Source organism: Trichosurus vulpecula, chromosome 7, assembly GCF_011100635.1.
Source record: "Trichosurus vulpecula isolate mTriVul1 chromosome 7, mTriVul1.pri, whole genome shotgun sequence".
Classification (NCBI taxonomy): domain Eukaryota; kingdom Metazoa; phylum Chordata; class Mammalia; order Diprotodontia; family Phalangeridae; genus Trichosurus; species Trichosurus vulpecula.
This window is the reverse complement of record NC_050579.1, coordinates 74,066,796-74,083,449: the sequence shown is the minus strand read 5'-3', so window position 1 is coordinate 74,083,449 and position 16,654 is coordinate 74,066,796. Positions and strand designations below refer to the sequence as shown.

General features: G+C 38.5%; 1 protein-coding gene across 1 annotated transcript in view; it reads left to right on the top strand.

The window, feature by feature from the left end:
* The window catches only part of SNX7 (sorting nexin 7), a 126,161-nt gene that overhangs the window by 93,089 nt on the left and 16,418 nt on the right, over positions 1-16,654 (top strand). The window contains exon 8 of the mRNA XM_036769205.1: positions 7,905-8,057. Coding sequence (XP_036625100.1) covers positions 7,905-8,057 — 153 coding nt within the window. The remainder of the gene's footprint in view (positions 1-7,904; positions 8,058-16,654) is intronic.

Genomic DNA, 16,654 nt, shown 5'->3' with positions numbered 1-16,654 from the left:
CAAATTTGATTCTTTACCTTCCTATTGATCAATCTCTCCATTCTCCAATCTTTCCAATTTATGTCAATTCATATTTCCTTAACCAGATACCTATTTTACTTATTTATGATTGTGTTTTAGATACTTTTTTTTGCTTATTTGTCATTCTGTACTGTTATTTCTAAACAAACATTCCCCAAACAATTAATTTGAATAAAAAGATTTAAGGCACATTAAAAATAATTCTGATAATTTCCCCAGTGGTAATATGCAATATGACCAATATTTGAAAAACCAGTAGACCAAAAACCAAAGACCCCAATCTCAAAAATAGTGTTATTCCATATTTATAATTGTGAATAGGTAACCCAAGTTGAATGTGGGGGTTAATAATGAGAATTCTTGATCAAATTGATGAATTTAGAGGGTGCTAAATTATTTGGATGCTTCTGGTCTGATGATTAAGGGGGTTTCTGTGTAGTTTCTGATTCTAACATCTAATTCTCTGGCCAAAAAAAGTAGTTTAAGCCCCCACTCATGGTTGCTCTGTTAGGCTGGAAGTTTATATTATTCTTTGAGGTCAAATGACTCACCAAAAAGTTGAAATGTTACCCGTCTCCTTGTCTAGATGTATCTCAAGTATATCTCCTTTTCCATAACTGCCACATCATTGAGAATATATGGTTCCTACTTTCACTCCACTTATTCCTTTAGTACTACTCTGAAGTCTTGGTGTTCTTAGAATAGAAATTCACTTTGGGATGCCACATTGGCAACCCTCTTCTACTGGGGCCATATGTCCTGAGAGTGAAATGTAAAATCCAGGTTCCTTCTTCTCCTATATTGTGCATTTAGGCCTTTGGCATTCTTCATGCTTTGGGGGGCCATGTGTACTATCCTTTTTTTTTTAAGAAACTACCTCTACCTTAGAATTCTAGTTTTCTCATATAAGGTCTGATGATGGTTAAACTTTGGGTTCTTAGAAATGCTACCTCCAAGAAAGGTGCTGCCCAGCAAATCTCTTTTCCCTTGCCATCAGGAACTTCCCAGAAATACTTAATAACTCTTCCTTTCTAAAAGAAGGCCCAAGTCTAGAACTCTGAGATTGAAAGTTGCTGGAGAGGCATTGATGCTGCCGTTGCCCAGTTCCCACTCTCCAGGATTCTGCTCCCTCCTCAAACTCTGACCCCCATCTGTGATAAGAGGTTAGATTGAGGTGAAACTTTCATCAGTCCTCCGGGAACAAGAGTTCATGGACTCTTACCACTCAGACCATGTGGTGCCTCTCTTGCTGGCTCCCAGTGTTCTAGTCATGTGTGCCTTTATCACTTCCTCTCCAGAGATGTGCTTGGGTGCTCAAAGCCTAGGAAGTTGAGATCCAAGAACACTCAGTACTTGAAAACCCAGTTATTTCTTTATTTGAACTTAAAGCTCTCAAACAATAATAGGAATTACAGCCAATAACAACATGATTTGGGGTATGTTTCATAAACAAGGAGCTGATATCTTCATTTGAATCTTGAGAGCCTTTATAAAAGTTCCACCTCTCTAAGTGCAGCTGAAGATCTCATTAGCTCTTTTGGCTACTGTATCACATCACTGATTCATATTGAATTTACAATCCACTAAAACCCTCAAATTTCTTTCAGAACAAATGTTGCCTAACCATGCTTCCCTGTATTATACTTTCAAAGTTAATTTTTTATGCCCCAATTTTCTATTTATCCCTTTTGAATTTCAGCTTATTAGATTCATCCCAATGCTCTTCCTGGATCCTGACTGTGATCCACTGTTAGTCATCCCTTCCAGTTTGGCGTCATTGACAAATTTGATTAGTATACCATATATGTCTTTATCCAGGTCACTGACAAAAATGTTAAATAGTAGAGGACCAAGTACAGAACCTTGGGATACTTCACTGGAGATCTGATGCCTCTCACATGGAACTTTTCACAACTATGGGTCAAGCCATCCAATAAGTTCTGAAGACATATGACTGTATCTTTGTCTAATTCTAGGATCATCTCTTTGTTTCTTCATCTTCTCTAGTCTGAGGTGCTTTACAAGTGCATTGATAAAGACTAGGTATATTTTTTTCAATGCTATTTGCTTCATCTACTGTTTCAGTAATCTTGTCAAAAAGGAAATAAGGCTAGTCTGGAAAGAATTGTTCTGATGGCAAGATGACTCTTTGTAGTCACTCCCCTCCCTTGATGTTCACCAGTCATCTTTTTAATGATTCATTCTAGAATTTTCTAGGAATTGAAATAAAGCTCACTGGCTTAAAATTTTCAGGCTTTGTTCTCTTCCCAGTTTTGAAAATTGGGGAAACACTGGGACTTCTCCAATATTGTAGTAACTCTCCCATTTTCCGTGATCTTTCAGATATCACTGACAGTGCCTTAGCAGTCATATTTGCCAATTCTTTCAGGACTTAAAGTATTGTAGGAAAGGCCCTGCTCAGGTTGGTTCCCTGATAGTTTGTTTGATATATGAATAAGGTAAAATTCGACAATTACATCTACATCTTTTATTTTCTGTTAACAGTTATTTTGTTATTTAATATTTTAGTTTTCAATATTAATTTCCACAAGATTTTGAGTTACAAATTTTCTCCCCATTTCTACCCTCCCTGCCTCGCTCCAAGATGGCATATATTCTGATTGCCCCATTCCCCAATCAGTTCTCCCTTCTGTCACCCCACTCCCCCCCATCCCCTTTTCCCTTACTTTTTTGTAGGGCAGGATAGATTTCTCTGCACCATTCCCTATGTATCTTATTTCTCAGTTGCATGCAAAAAAAGCTCTTTTTTTGAGCATCTGCTTTTAAAACTTTGAGTTCCAAATTCTCTCCCCTCTTCCCTTCCCACTCACCCTCCCTAAGAAGGCAAGCAATTAAACATAGGCCACACATATATCATCATGTAAAATACTTCCATAATACTCATATTGTGAAAGACTAACTATATTTATCACCATCCTATCCTCTCCTATTTGGTTTTCTCCCTTGACCCTGTCCCCTTTCAAGAGTGTTTGATTTTGATTACCTCCTCCCCATCTGCTCTCCCTTCTATCATCCCCCCTTTTTTATCCCCTTCCCCCTACTTTCCTGTGGAGTAAGATACCCAATCGAGTGTGTATGTTATTTCCCTCCTCAAGTCAAATTCGACAAGAGCAAGATTCACTCATTCCCCCTCCCCCTGCCCCTTCTTCCCTTTCAACAGAACTGCTTTTTCTTGCCATTTTTATGTGAGGTAATTTACCCCATTCTGTCTCTCCCTTTCTCCCTCTCTCAATATATTCCTCTCTCACCCCTTAATTTTATTTTATTTTTTTAGATATCTTCTCTTCATATTCAACTCATCTTGTGCCCTATGTCTATATGTATATGTATATGTATATGTATGTATATGTATGTTCCCTTCAACTACCCTAATACTGGGAAGGGTCTTGTGAATTACACACATCATCTTTCCATGTAGGAATGTAAACAAAACAGTTCAACTTTAGTAAGTCCCTTATGATTTCTCTTTCTTATTTACCTGTTCATGCTTCTCTTGATTCTTGTGTTTGAAAGTCTAATTTTCTATTCAGCTCTGGTCCTTTCACTGAGAAAGCTTGAAAGTCCTCTATTTTATTGAAAGTTCATATTTTGCCTTGGAGCATGATACTCAGTTTTGCTGGGTAGCTGATTCTTGGTTTTAATCCTAGCTCCATTAACCTCCGGAATATCGTATTCCAAGCCCTTCGATCCCTTAATGTAGAAGCTGCTAGATCTTGTGTTATCCTGATTGTGTTTCCACAATACTCAAATTGTTTCTTTCTGGCTGCTTGCAATATTTTCTCCTTGACCTGGGAGTCTAGAGTTTGGCTATAATATTTCTAGGAGTTTTCTTTTGGGGATCTATTTCAGGAGGCGATTGGCGAATTCTTTCAATTTCTATTTTATCCTCTTGTTCTAGAATATCAGGGCAGTTTTCCTTGATAATTTCCTGAAAGATGATGTCTAGGCTCTTTTTTTGATCATGGCTTTCAGGTAGTCCAATAATTTTTAACGTATCTCTCCTGGATCTATTTTCGAGGTCAGTGGTTTTTCCAATGAGGTATTTCACATTGTCTTCCATTTTTTCATTCCTTTGCTTCTGTATCATAATATCTTAATTTCTCATCAAGTCACTAGCTTCCACTTGCTCCAATCTAATTTTTAAGGTAGTATTTTCTTGAGTGGTCTTTTGGACCTCCTTTTCCATTTGGCTAATTCTGCCTTTCAAGGCATTCTTCTCTTCATTGGCTTTTTGGAGCTCTTTTGCCATTTGGGTTAGTCTATTCTCTAAGGTGTTATTTTCTTCAGTATTTTTTTTGGGTCTCTTTTAGCAAGTTGTTGACTTAACTTGTTTTTCATGGTTTTCTTGCATCACTCTCATTTCTCTTCCCAATTTTCCCTTACTTGCTTTTCCAAATCCTTTTTGAGGCTCCTTTTGAACCTGAGACCAATTCATATTTTTCTTGGAGGCTTTTGATGTAGGCTCTTTGACTTTGTTGACTTCTTTTGGCTATATTTTTTGATCTTCTTTGTCACCAAAAAAAAGATTCTGGAGTCTGAGTGTGAGTCTGCATCCTTTTTCACTGCCTGGCCATACTCCCTGCCAACTACTTGACCTTTGAACTTTTTGTCAGGGTATGACTGCTTGTAGATAATGCTTTGTCCCAAGCTCTAGGTCTGTGCCGCTGTTTTCAGAGCTGCTTCTACTCTGCTGTCACCCCAGGCTCTGCCACAGCAGTGCTCCTCCTCCCCTAAGAACTGCCAACCAGGAGGACAACCCAGATCCAAGCAGGGCAAAGTGCTACCTGCACTCCCACTGTGGTCTGCCACTTGATTCCTCCCACTGTGTGAGCCAGGGACTCTGGAAGCAGCTGACACTGGAGCTCTGGAAGCAGCCATAGGAGCCACCACGCCACCTCTGCCACCCCCTGGCTTGGGCTGGACTGTTCTCTAACCTGACCTAGCAGTTTTCCCACTAACCTGCTCCATGGTCTTTGGCATTTGTGGGTTGAGAAATCTGGTAACTGGTACAGCTCAATGATTCATGGCCCTAAAGCCTGCTCTGGGCTGACTCCTGATCTGGTCTATCCTGGCACAGCCCACGCTGGGCTGCCTTCCACTCCAAGCACTGTGTGATAGACCCTTCCCAGTGACCATCCAGGCTCTCCTGGGCTGAAGACCTGCTTCCCTCTGCAATTTCATGGGTTCCGCAGCTCTAGAATTTGTTCAGAGCCATTTTTTACAGGTGTTTAGAGGGATTTGGGGGAGATCTTAAGCAAGTCTCTGCTTTCCAACTGCCATCTTGGCTCTGCCCCCTACATCTACATCTTTTGCCTTCAGTGGGTAACAGTGAGGAAATCATCTGTGCCCCTTTGTTCAACTTCTTGCTCAAGTCTGCATAATCACTGGCAATACTTTCCGGTTTCCTTCTGGTGGTTTCATTTGTGCCCATCTGAATCACCAGATATATGTAATTGTCATCTATTTTAATAAGTTTGCAATGGGGAAGGGAGGTTTCCTGTCATATCTTGGATACATGCCCCTGGAGGAAAACAGACCTCGCTGTTATCAAATTGACAAATAAGTGCCTCTGTCCCTCAGCAGGGAATCATCAACCTCTATGCTGTTTCTCTTTTTACTCCCTACCCAGATGATCTCTTGCCTGATGGTTTTTGTGGCTCTGCTACATTCTCTGTAGGACAAGCAGAGCATCCAGCTCATCCCTCTTTAGGAAGAGTTCAAATCTTTAAAGCTCTAATTTCTTCATCTTCTCCAGTCTGAGGTACTTTACAAGTGCATTGATAAAGTCTAGGCATATTTTTTTCTAATTTTTTTCAAATCTTTTAAGCTCTAATTTTAAGCTATTATTTGAGGTGGGATTTAAACCAAATTCTCACTGATTCCATGTCCAGTGTCCTATCCACAGACTACACTGCCTTTTCTCTTGAACGGCACTTATGCTATATTATATCCCCTTCCATCCTCTTGGGCCTATTCAGAGCAGATTAAGAATTAAGGGATAATAGCTGTAGTCTAGAGACCAGTATCCAATGCAGGAAAGACATTCTTGAATGAACATACATTGCTGTGTAGACAACATAGCCACCTGCCACATGTTTGATGAATTGAATATTTGTATACATAGACTTCATGGATTTCAAAGAAGAAAAAGGTTATTGAAGGAATGGAGGTAGAGGAATGATCTCAGAGCAGTAATGCTAGGAACAAGGCATATGCCAACCCTCCTTCTTGGCCTTAAGAATCCTGGTTGGGTATAGTAAGAAGGAGTAGCTGGACTATGGCACCCTTAGGTCAAATTAAGTCTCTAGGAGAATAAAAATTCCTTATTGCCTTACTTACGTGTGTGTATGTGTATATATGTCTGTGTGTGTCTGTGTGTGTATATATATATATATACACACACACATATATACATATATATACACACACATATGTGTGTGTACACATATATACATATACACACATGTATATATGGCATGCATAGATACACACACACACACACACACACACATAATCATCCACAAAGGCTAACACAGAACTTGGTGCTAGTAGATAAGCTAATAAGCATTAATTAATTGGTTTGGATAACTGAAGGACAAGGTATTTATTAAAGACAAAATGTCAAACATTGTATTGAGTGTTGGGGATATATAAATAAAAAAACCACAAGCAATCCCTCAAGGAGCCTATGTACTCTTATGGGATGGGGAGAAACAGTATATATAGGGGGATGTAAAGGCAGCGAGGTGGTGCAGAGCATAGAGTGTTGGACCTGGAGAAAGGAAGACCTAAGTTCAAATCTAGCCTTAGAGACTTACTAGCACAGGTGACCCTGTGCAAGTCACTTAACCTCTTACCCTCAGTTTCCTCACCTGTAAACTGGAGATAATAATAATAACTACATCTCAGAGTTGTTTTGAGGTATTAAATGAAATAATGTTTGTAAAACACTTAACACAGTGCCTGGCACAGAGTAGGCATTGAATAAATGTTTATTCTCTTTTCTTCCCTTCCCCATGCTGGCAACAGAGTAGTATTTTATCTAGAGGTCACAGTCATGATAATATAGGGCATTCCTTTGAAATGCCAAATGCTACTCCCAGAGCCTTTGGTCATGTTGAAATGATTACAGTTTTCAGAGGCTGAAGGGGAGTGGAGGGAAAAGGGAGGGGAAATGCTATGGTCAGCAGCACACATGGTCCCTGGGAGTTTAAAACTGAATGTTTTAGCTGGGTTAGCTCCTCTCAGGCATGGCCTCTAGGGGTCTGATTTACAGTGAGGAGTAGTAGCAGAAACAAGCCAGAAAACATCCAGGGTAAAGATGAAGATGTGTGTTTGGTATTTCATTTAACCCTAGGAAGTGAAAGCAGCATTGTTTGAAAAGTTCAAGGATATAGGAAAGCTTTTTTTTATTTGTTTGTTTTGTTTGAATTAGAATAGGGTTTGGACTATAAAAGGACACAGTATAATGAGCTAATAGTTGGACCACAAAAGAGCAGAATTATCTCAGCGCTTCTGCCCTAACGTTGGTGATCTCTGAACATTTTATTCCTAAACACTATTTGTATTCCATTGGACCAAGAAAAGAAGTCACCTCATTGCAAGATTTCTCTAATGATGTGTTTTGCATGATTTAACATGTATAACCTGTATCAAATTTCTTACTGTCTCAGGGAAGGGAGAGGTGAGAGAGGGAGAGAGAAAATTTGGAGCTCAAATTAAAAAAAAATGAATGTTAAAAATTGTCTTTACCTGTAACTGGGGAAAAATAAAATATTATTAAAAGTCAAAAAATAAACCAAAAAAACTTTAAAGTAAGTTTTTTTCTAATCTATTTTATTTTTATCTTTGATACTGTTCAGCTTACGGAAGAGATTGGAAAACTAGAAGATAAGGTGGAATGTGCTAACAATGCTCTGAAAGCTGACTGGGACAGATGGAAACAAAACATGCAAAATGATATCAAGTTGGCATTTACAGATATGGCTGAGAAAAATATCAGCTACTACGAACAGGTAATTGTCTTTCTCATACAAACACGTCAGTATTATTCTGTATTACCCCCTTTCCATCTCTAAAATTGATGTGTCACATAAAGTAGCTTATGAAGCACAGAAAAAACAATGAATTAGTGTATTAATTATTAGTGAATTAGTGAATTAAATTCAGCTTGAGTCCATGGGCACAGTTAGAGAAGAGGGGCATGTTTAAGCTCAAAGGAACCTTTGGGGTTATCTGATGCTACCCCTTTGTTTTACTATACAGAAATTGAGCCCCAGAGAAGTGAAACAACAGAGAGGTAAATGATGGAGCCAGAATTCAGACTGCCTTCTTCCCTGTCATACAGACCTATAAGTCTAGATGGATAGAGAATTGGGCCTGGAGTCAAAAAGACCCGAGTTCAGATCCAACCGCGGACACTTAATTAGCCAGCCAAGTCACTTAACATCTGCTTCAGTTTCCTTACCTGTAAAAGGGGGTTTGCCTCATTTTCCTTAGCTGTAAAATGGGGGATGGGTAATAACACCTTCCTCTCAGGGTTGTTGTGAAGATCAAATGAGATGATAATTGTAAAGTGCTTAACACAATGCCTGGCGCATAGTGAACTATATAAATGTTGGCTGTTAATCGTCATCGTCATCATCATCGTCATCGTTATTGTTGCCTGTTTGGCAGAATCACAGGATTTAAGATTTGGAGAGAATTCATTTCCTAGAACCATTTTTATTTTAAGTGGGAAAATTGTGGTACATAGCGGCAAGGTAACTTACACAAGGTCTCACAGCTATTAATAGCAGAGGTAGAATTAAAACCCAGGTGTCATGATGAAGAAAACACTTCTCTGTCCTCCCAGGAGGGTGTGGGGGACTCTACAGAGGCAGACTAACTTATCAGATAGAGTGACTTTTATTTATTGGTTGATGTCTTAAGACAGTTCATTGGGAGAATGGAAACTTATGGGGAAGTAATAGTAGTATAAAAAAAAAAGATGTAAATAAAACATAAAATAAAATCAAGTTCTCAGTTCATTGAACTGCGAGCTCTTTGAGAACTTTCTGTATATCCCCATTACTTAGCACAGTACCTGGCACATAGTAGACAATTAATAAGTGTGTGTTGACTGACTTTCTTCTAATCTATACCATGGTATGGGGTTTTATACAGATGGGTAGATGGATAACTATGTTTCATTTATTTCCTTCGTGTTGCAACAATTCGGCTAGCAGCTGTTGTGGGGGTGAAAGACCAACACAAGCCCAACCACAAAGTGCTGCCAGCACAGGTTCTTTTGATCTGCTTTACTAAGGAAAGTAGCGTTAGAGGGTTAACAATCTTATTTCAATCCAACATACACATATATCATTCACTTAATTCAGGGGAAAAAGCCAGCACCCTGAACTTCAGAGCACATACAAACAAATTATAAACATACATTTATAACCAGACCAAATACAATTCATAGTTACCAAGAAACCATCAACATCTGAATTCAGCCGGGAGGCTCTTAGAGCAGCTGCCCAGGAGCAAGGGCCTCCAAGAGAACACCAACCTCTGGGTTTATATATCTTGTTCAGGGTCAAAGGTGAGTCACACATGCGACTCACCCACGTGACCTAAAAGCGTCACAAAAATGCGACTTAAACCCACGTGGTCTAAAAGCCTCCCATGTCACAAACATGTCACTCAAACCCATGTAAACTAGTCTTTCCCTTGAGGAAAGGTCATCAAGGACTCCTAATTTAATCAAGGAAACAAAGGCCAAACTCTTCAAGGGCACTTGATTGAATAAGTGCTAAAAGCCCATCTTAATTGCCAATACACTTCACCCCTTCCAGGTTCCATGGCCTGACAAAAAATCCAAATTAAATGGCCATGAGTCCTGGAACAAATTTGTTGCAACAATCTGCTAGCAGCTGCTGTAAGGGTGTAAGACCTGCTAACAACCAGTACACAGAAAGCTGCCAACATAGGTTCTTTTGATCTGCTTTACTAAGGATAGCAACGTTAAGGGATTAACAATTTTACTTTATCCAACATGCAAATATCATTCACTTGGTTCAGGGGAAAAAGCCAGCACCCTGAACTTCAGAGCAAATACAAACAAATTACAAACATCAACAGACAGACCTTGTCTGATTCAAATCTCAGTGCATAGTTACCAGGGTTTAACAAAGTCCCAACATCCGGGTTTACAAGCTGGAGGGCTCTTAACTACAGCTGCCCAGAGTCTCTGCATCAACATGCCTCCAAGAGTGAGAGCCCCCTGCAAATAGCTCTGTTCTTGCTTTTTATACACTCTTTAGCCATCATCAAACATCTGAGTGACCAGAACTCAAGCTCCTATTATTAGTTCTGGTCTTAGCAACTCTCCTTAGGACCCTGAGGGCTTCACACCCACATAGGCCTGGGGCTTTGCACCTAGTAAGGCTCATTCAAAGACACTTAATTAATCTATCATTGTAGAACAGTAAAAAGTCCCAACTTAATTGATATTACACTTTGTTAGCCTACACACATGTATGTATGTATGTGTGTTTATATATTTGCATTTAAAAACATAGTTCTTTGAATGTATTCATAGGCTTTGCCAGATTGCCAAGGTAATATGTTTAATGCCAATGTGTAATTGCCATTACACATATAAAAGTTTAAGAACCGTCTTTCTCAGATGTGCAGATCAGAAACTAGGTGTAGCCAAAACACACAAAGAAAATTCTCTTAGTAGCTGAAATTTAACGATTAGACTTATTTCAGGGCTTGAGGTGAGGGGAATTGGGAAAGGGATATAGAATAATATGTTTGGCCCTATTTTTTTGGTATTCTTTTGTTTTAGGGAAGGTGAGGAAAGTTCTTTAAATGCCGCTCTCTTTTTTTTTTTCCTGGGATCTTAAAAATTTTCTCTAATGCCTTCAACCCTTCTTTCTGTTTGAGCCTCTTTTTCTTTTTCCTCCTTCCTTATATTTTGGAGATCTGAGGTCAGGTGGGAGGAAATGAAGAACTGTCAGGCGGATTGAGGAGAAAACTATTCCAATTCCACTCTTTCACTGCCTTATTTTTTCTTAAGTTGAGAGACAATTAAAGGGAGCTATGACATCAGTTAAAGAATATTAAGAGTACTCTTGATTCAGGGTAGAGCCAGCCATTCATTTTGCTTTAAATATAATAATTTTCCTGTTCTGAATACAAATTGGAGCTTTCCAAAAAATTAATTTAGGAAAATAGATTCCATATTATGAATTTAATGAAAACAGGGGAATGATTCATTGACAAAATTATGCAGTTGTTTCACGTTCTACTATGTCCAACATTTCTAAGATGTTTTGAAATAAAATACTGCCTCTTTGGGAGCAGTCACTAGTACATATGCTTGCTTAATTTCATTTAATTAGTTTTTTTTAATCCATAAGCATAAATACCTAAAAGGTCTCTAGCAACGAAATAATTTAAAATATTTTTGTTGAATAAACAATGTTTATCATCACAATTCTTTATGTTAATAGTTGACCATCATTACTTGAATATGCAAAGGATCAGCATGGGATTTTACAGATGACTGGAGCACGCTGGAAGCAGGTGGAAAACTCGTGACTTAGTAGATAAATTTTAGGGAGCTGATTCTGGCACATAAAGTTTAAGATCAAATGACTTGCTTTGGGTCACACATCAAGGTAAAGATTAAGTAATTTGCCCAGGGTCACATAATTACAAAGGTTCTGAGAGAGGGGATTTGAACCCAGGTTTCCGGATTGCGAGTTGAGGATTCTTTCCACCATGATTTACTGCCTCTTTTAGAACTTTGCCAACGTAGTGGAAAGCATCTGTACTGAAAATGAATAAAATCTACCTTTCAGTCTTGGACTTGCCACTTAGTTGTGATACTGGACTAGCTTCCCAAAGTTTCATTTTCTCATCCATTAAGTAAAGATGGTGCCACTAACCTCACCCATTTCACAGGATTGTTGGGGAAATGGAATAACATAACTTGTGTGAAAATGCTTCATTAAAAAAATTATTCTGAGGTAAGGTTGGGCTATTGTTGTTCATGAAATGTCACTTAACATGCATATTAAAAACTGCTTTATCTGGTATCAGTAGGAGCACAAAATGTTAGAGCTTCCTTTATATGAGTATGTACTTTTTCATCTACATATTTATTTTTCCCCATTTGGAATACCTCTTAGTTTCCTTTATCACTTGACCTAATAATACTATGTCATGATGCTCTTTTGTTCTTTCTGGCAGCTTCTGTGTACTTAAATTTAAGCTACGCCCTCTCCCCACCCCCCGCCATGATCATTTAAACCTTCATCAATATATGATGTATCTTTAGTTTTGCTTTTATAAATTATGGTAAATCTTTTTCTTTTTTTTTATTTCAACTTCAGAAGCCATCAAAACTCTTATTTTGAGGTTATTTATTGGTTGTTGACTTTATGGGTAGTTCTAAATTTGTTTGTTATATCACTCTAGGAAAGCATAATCGTGAAGACAGTTCCCTTAGATAATCAAGTCTTACTATTTTTTTTTAAGTCTGCAAGGCATGAGCATGGACAATCTGCTATTCTCTATTAAGTTCAAAATATCCCAGGCATGGAAGCTGAATGTTTCCCAACCTTCCCATTTCCTTTGTAATACAATCAAATTCATATCGAGGAGCCTGATTTTTACAGTGAATAAGGCAAAAAAGAGATCCCTATTTTTAAAGCAAGAGATGAAATGGGACCCAGCCATTTGTCCTTGGATTTCCTCACACTAAACAGAACGTTCATGGCTTAATTAGAACATCAGATTTTAATATCTAAGTGGCAGAGGAAAATCAGATTATAGATGTGAGTCATGAGCTGCATAAGATTCTAATTACAGGCAAAACTGGGACTCTAGGAGGATATTGTACCTAGCTGTACACATTGATTCATTCAGTCTGTTTGGCACCCAAGTAATTACGTATCATAAATTAGTGTGGGTAAGAATTTGCCCTTCTCACTTTATCCTATTTAGACTTTACTATATTGTTTAAAATCACTGAGGGTATGTGATTTCCCCAAAGTGAGCATCATATTTATTAATTATGTTAATAGCTGAGGTTCATTTGGCACTTTAAAGTTACCTTCCAAGTTCACACCGTGAACAGAACTGAGATTCATAACCAAGTCCTTTGATTACACATTCAATGTTTGTCCCATTATACTATCTACCTCTAATATTTCTTCTCACATATTGTCAAAGGTGTCCTGGACACTAGGGTCCGAAAAAAAATAGTGACTTCCACTAAGATGGCAGCATGAAAGATGTTAGAGAGGTGTGTCCTAATAAATACTCTAGCAAAAATGTAGAAGGCCACCAGTTGAAACAAAGATCAGTAAGATCAAAGAGAAACACCATGGAATTCCTCCTTACAGTCTTAAAGACTGTACATGACATAGTTAGAAGCCTTCAGGCTTCTGAGCAGGGATGATCCCGTTAGCAAGAAGCCAGTCTGATCTCTGGTAATCAAGCCTATGAATCAGGGGCCTGAAGATAGCAGAATCTCCTATAAACAGGGCTGGAAGCTGGAGGGACATAGGTTGAGGGCTCAGCATGGGTCATAGCTATCCTCAAGGCCCCTAGAAAGGCCTGAAGCCAGCACTCCTATTGGAATCATAGCAGGATACAAAGGACCAGTGGAAGAGATCCACAGCCTGTACTTGGGAATCCTCTTGGAATCCTGAGACCAGAATGATATCCTTTATATGGCTGGGGCCTGTCAGGACGGCAGCAATACTCCCTAGTGGGGATTGCAAAAGGAGGAAGTAGAATTGGGATCAAAGGTAGCAACCCTATTGGGAAACTAGGAGATGGCATCAGAAACCAGGGATTGTAGCATAGGTTGAGGCAAGTCACTTGACCTCTGTCTGCCGTGGAGACAGCTAGGTAGCTCCATGTATAGGGTGCTAGGCCTGGAGTCAGGAAGACCTGAGTTCAAATGTGGCCTCAGAAACTCACCAGCTGTGTGACCCTGGGCAAATCACTTAAGCTCTGTTTGCCTAATCCACTGGAGAAGGAAATGGCACACCACGCCAGTGTCTTTGCCAGGAAAACCTGTAAGGATCATGAAGAATCAGATAAGACTGAATGGCTGAACAATAACATGTGCCAGGTACCATAAGTGCTGAGAATAAAAATATAAAAAGAGTGTCTGGATTTTCCCTCTTCCGGTGATGGACCTGACAGAAATTAAAAATGGTTCAGTGTCTGACATATCTCCATAGGCTGTCCTACAATATAAATTCCAACGAAACTCGGCTGTCACGAACCCCAAGTAACAGAATTGTTTACCTTTATGTCAAGAAAGTTGGAAAAGCACCAAAATCAGCCTGTGATGTGTGCCTGGGAAGACTTCGAGTTGTTCGTGCAGTGAGACCTAAAGTTCTTATGAAGCTAAAAAAGACAAAAAAGCATGTCAGCAGGGCTTATGGTGGCTCCATGGGTGCTAAGTGTGTCCGTGACAGGATCAAGAGTGTTTTCCTGATTGAAGAGCAGAAAATCATTGTGAAGGTGTTGAAGGCACAAGCATAGAGTCAAAAAAATAAATAAAAGGGCGTGTTTTTTGAATAATAAAATTAAAATATGAAAAAAAGTGTCAGCTTTCAAAGAGCTCACTTTCTAATGGGAGAAGACAAAAAAAGGAAAAAACAAGACAAAGAGGGCAGAGAATGGACTACCAGGCATGATCTTCATGGGGTCTGTGAGCTCTCTTTAAACGTTTTGTAAAGAGTACTTTACTCTGCTCTCCACTCAGAGGTCCTGAGGGCATTGATGAGGTAGGAGTATCAAGACTGACACAGTCTCCCAGCATAATGTGTTTCCTCATGATGAAGTTCTCAGGGTCATGATCATTATGGAGTCCAGTTCAAAGGAGTGAAGCTGGGTGGGACATAGATAGATAGGGTGAAAGAAGTATAAAGTCTCATACAGGTTATGGGAAATCTGAAAAAAATCAAAACGAACAGAGAACTTTTACTCAATTCTTGTGACAAGAATTATTAGCAAAGTAACTAAAAATTAGAACCTATAAAGTATCGACTATCAAAGCAACTAAGTTTAAAAACAGATCAAGGAGGAAGAGTTTAATGCATATTAGACCAAACAAAAAAGTCAAATGCTATATCCAAGAAATCATCAAAGAAAAGTTCTTAGATATTTTAGAAATAGAGGGCAAGGTAAAAATATAAAGAATCTGCTGATGAGCTCTTGAAAGCAAATCTTAAATTTCAAATATCCAGGAATGTCACAGTCAAAACCTCAAACTTCTAAGTCAAAGAAAAAGTACGATAAGCAGCCAGAAAAAAATAATTCAGGTACCTAGAAATGACAGAATCACTTAAGACTATATTTTAAAGGAGATGAAATCTTGGAGTGTGGTATTCCAAAGACACAAGTAAAAAGGCTTATAAGTAAGAATAATTTATCCTGCAAAAATGAGTATTATCTTATGGGATTTGAGAAGGGATCTTTAATAACATAGAGGATTCATGTCCCTTCACAGGCCCACCATCTTCAAGGGTCATAGAGAGAATAAAAGAAAATTAACAGAAGATTGGAGAGGGTGATAGTGATTTTGTTCTCTTTTTTTTTTTTGAAAGAAAAAAGGAATACACATGGGAAGAAATGAGAAAGACTAGAAAGGTTAAGAATTCTCATAATCAGAGTATGCCAGAAATAGAATATAGTCACATGGAAAAGTTGGGAGGTTGAAAGTGAGCATCTTATGAACTTTCCTCTTTATTGGATGATGCAAAAGAGGGTTGAGTGCACACACACACGCACAACCCCCACATATATACACACATATAGTATAATATAGAAATTAATTTAACGAGTATAAGAATCAATGATTGTGATCTGGGTTAGATAAAGAAAGGAGGGGCAAAGGAATGGATTAGACCACTTCAATTATAGCTAATTGATGTCGATCCTATTCTCTCTCTTTTCCAACCTTTTTTGTGAAATTGTGAGAGTGGGAAGGAAGGGCAAATGGTAAAAGGATAGGACAAAGGGAAAAGTACAAATTACAATCATATCTGTGAATGTGAATGAACAAATTCTCCCATAAAATGGAGAGGTAACAGAGTGGATTAGAAAGTAAAATCTAAAAATATGTTGTTTAAAAGAACACACGCACACTTTAAAGATTCTCTCAGAGTTAAAATGTAGTGCTGTAGCAACCACCAGAAGTCTATTATATCTCTTTTTCCTAACTTTTTATTCAAGTTCTTAACTTCCTCCTTATCCTTAGATTTGTCTTAGTAAGAAGCCGTCTTCGACTACAATAGTTTTGGTGCCTATTTCTCCCTGTAGTTCAAGTAACTTTTACTTTAAGTAGTTAGGTGTGCTATTTGGTGCACAGATATTATCTAATTATTTATGGTGCCTTTGAGTAAAATCTAGTTTCTTTGCTCTTCTCTTTTAGCCATGTCTATTTTTACTGTTGACTTTCTGCAATCATGATTGTATGTCTGATGTTTTTGACTGTAAGGTAGAAGACTTCCAGCCCAAGTGGCTTTGTGGAGCCTCATCACCAGATAGTTGACCACTAGGTGATTAGTTGTTATTGCTGATTTTTGAGGGTTTT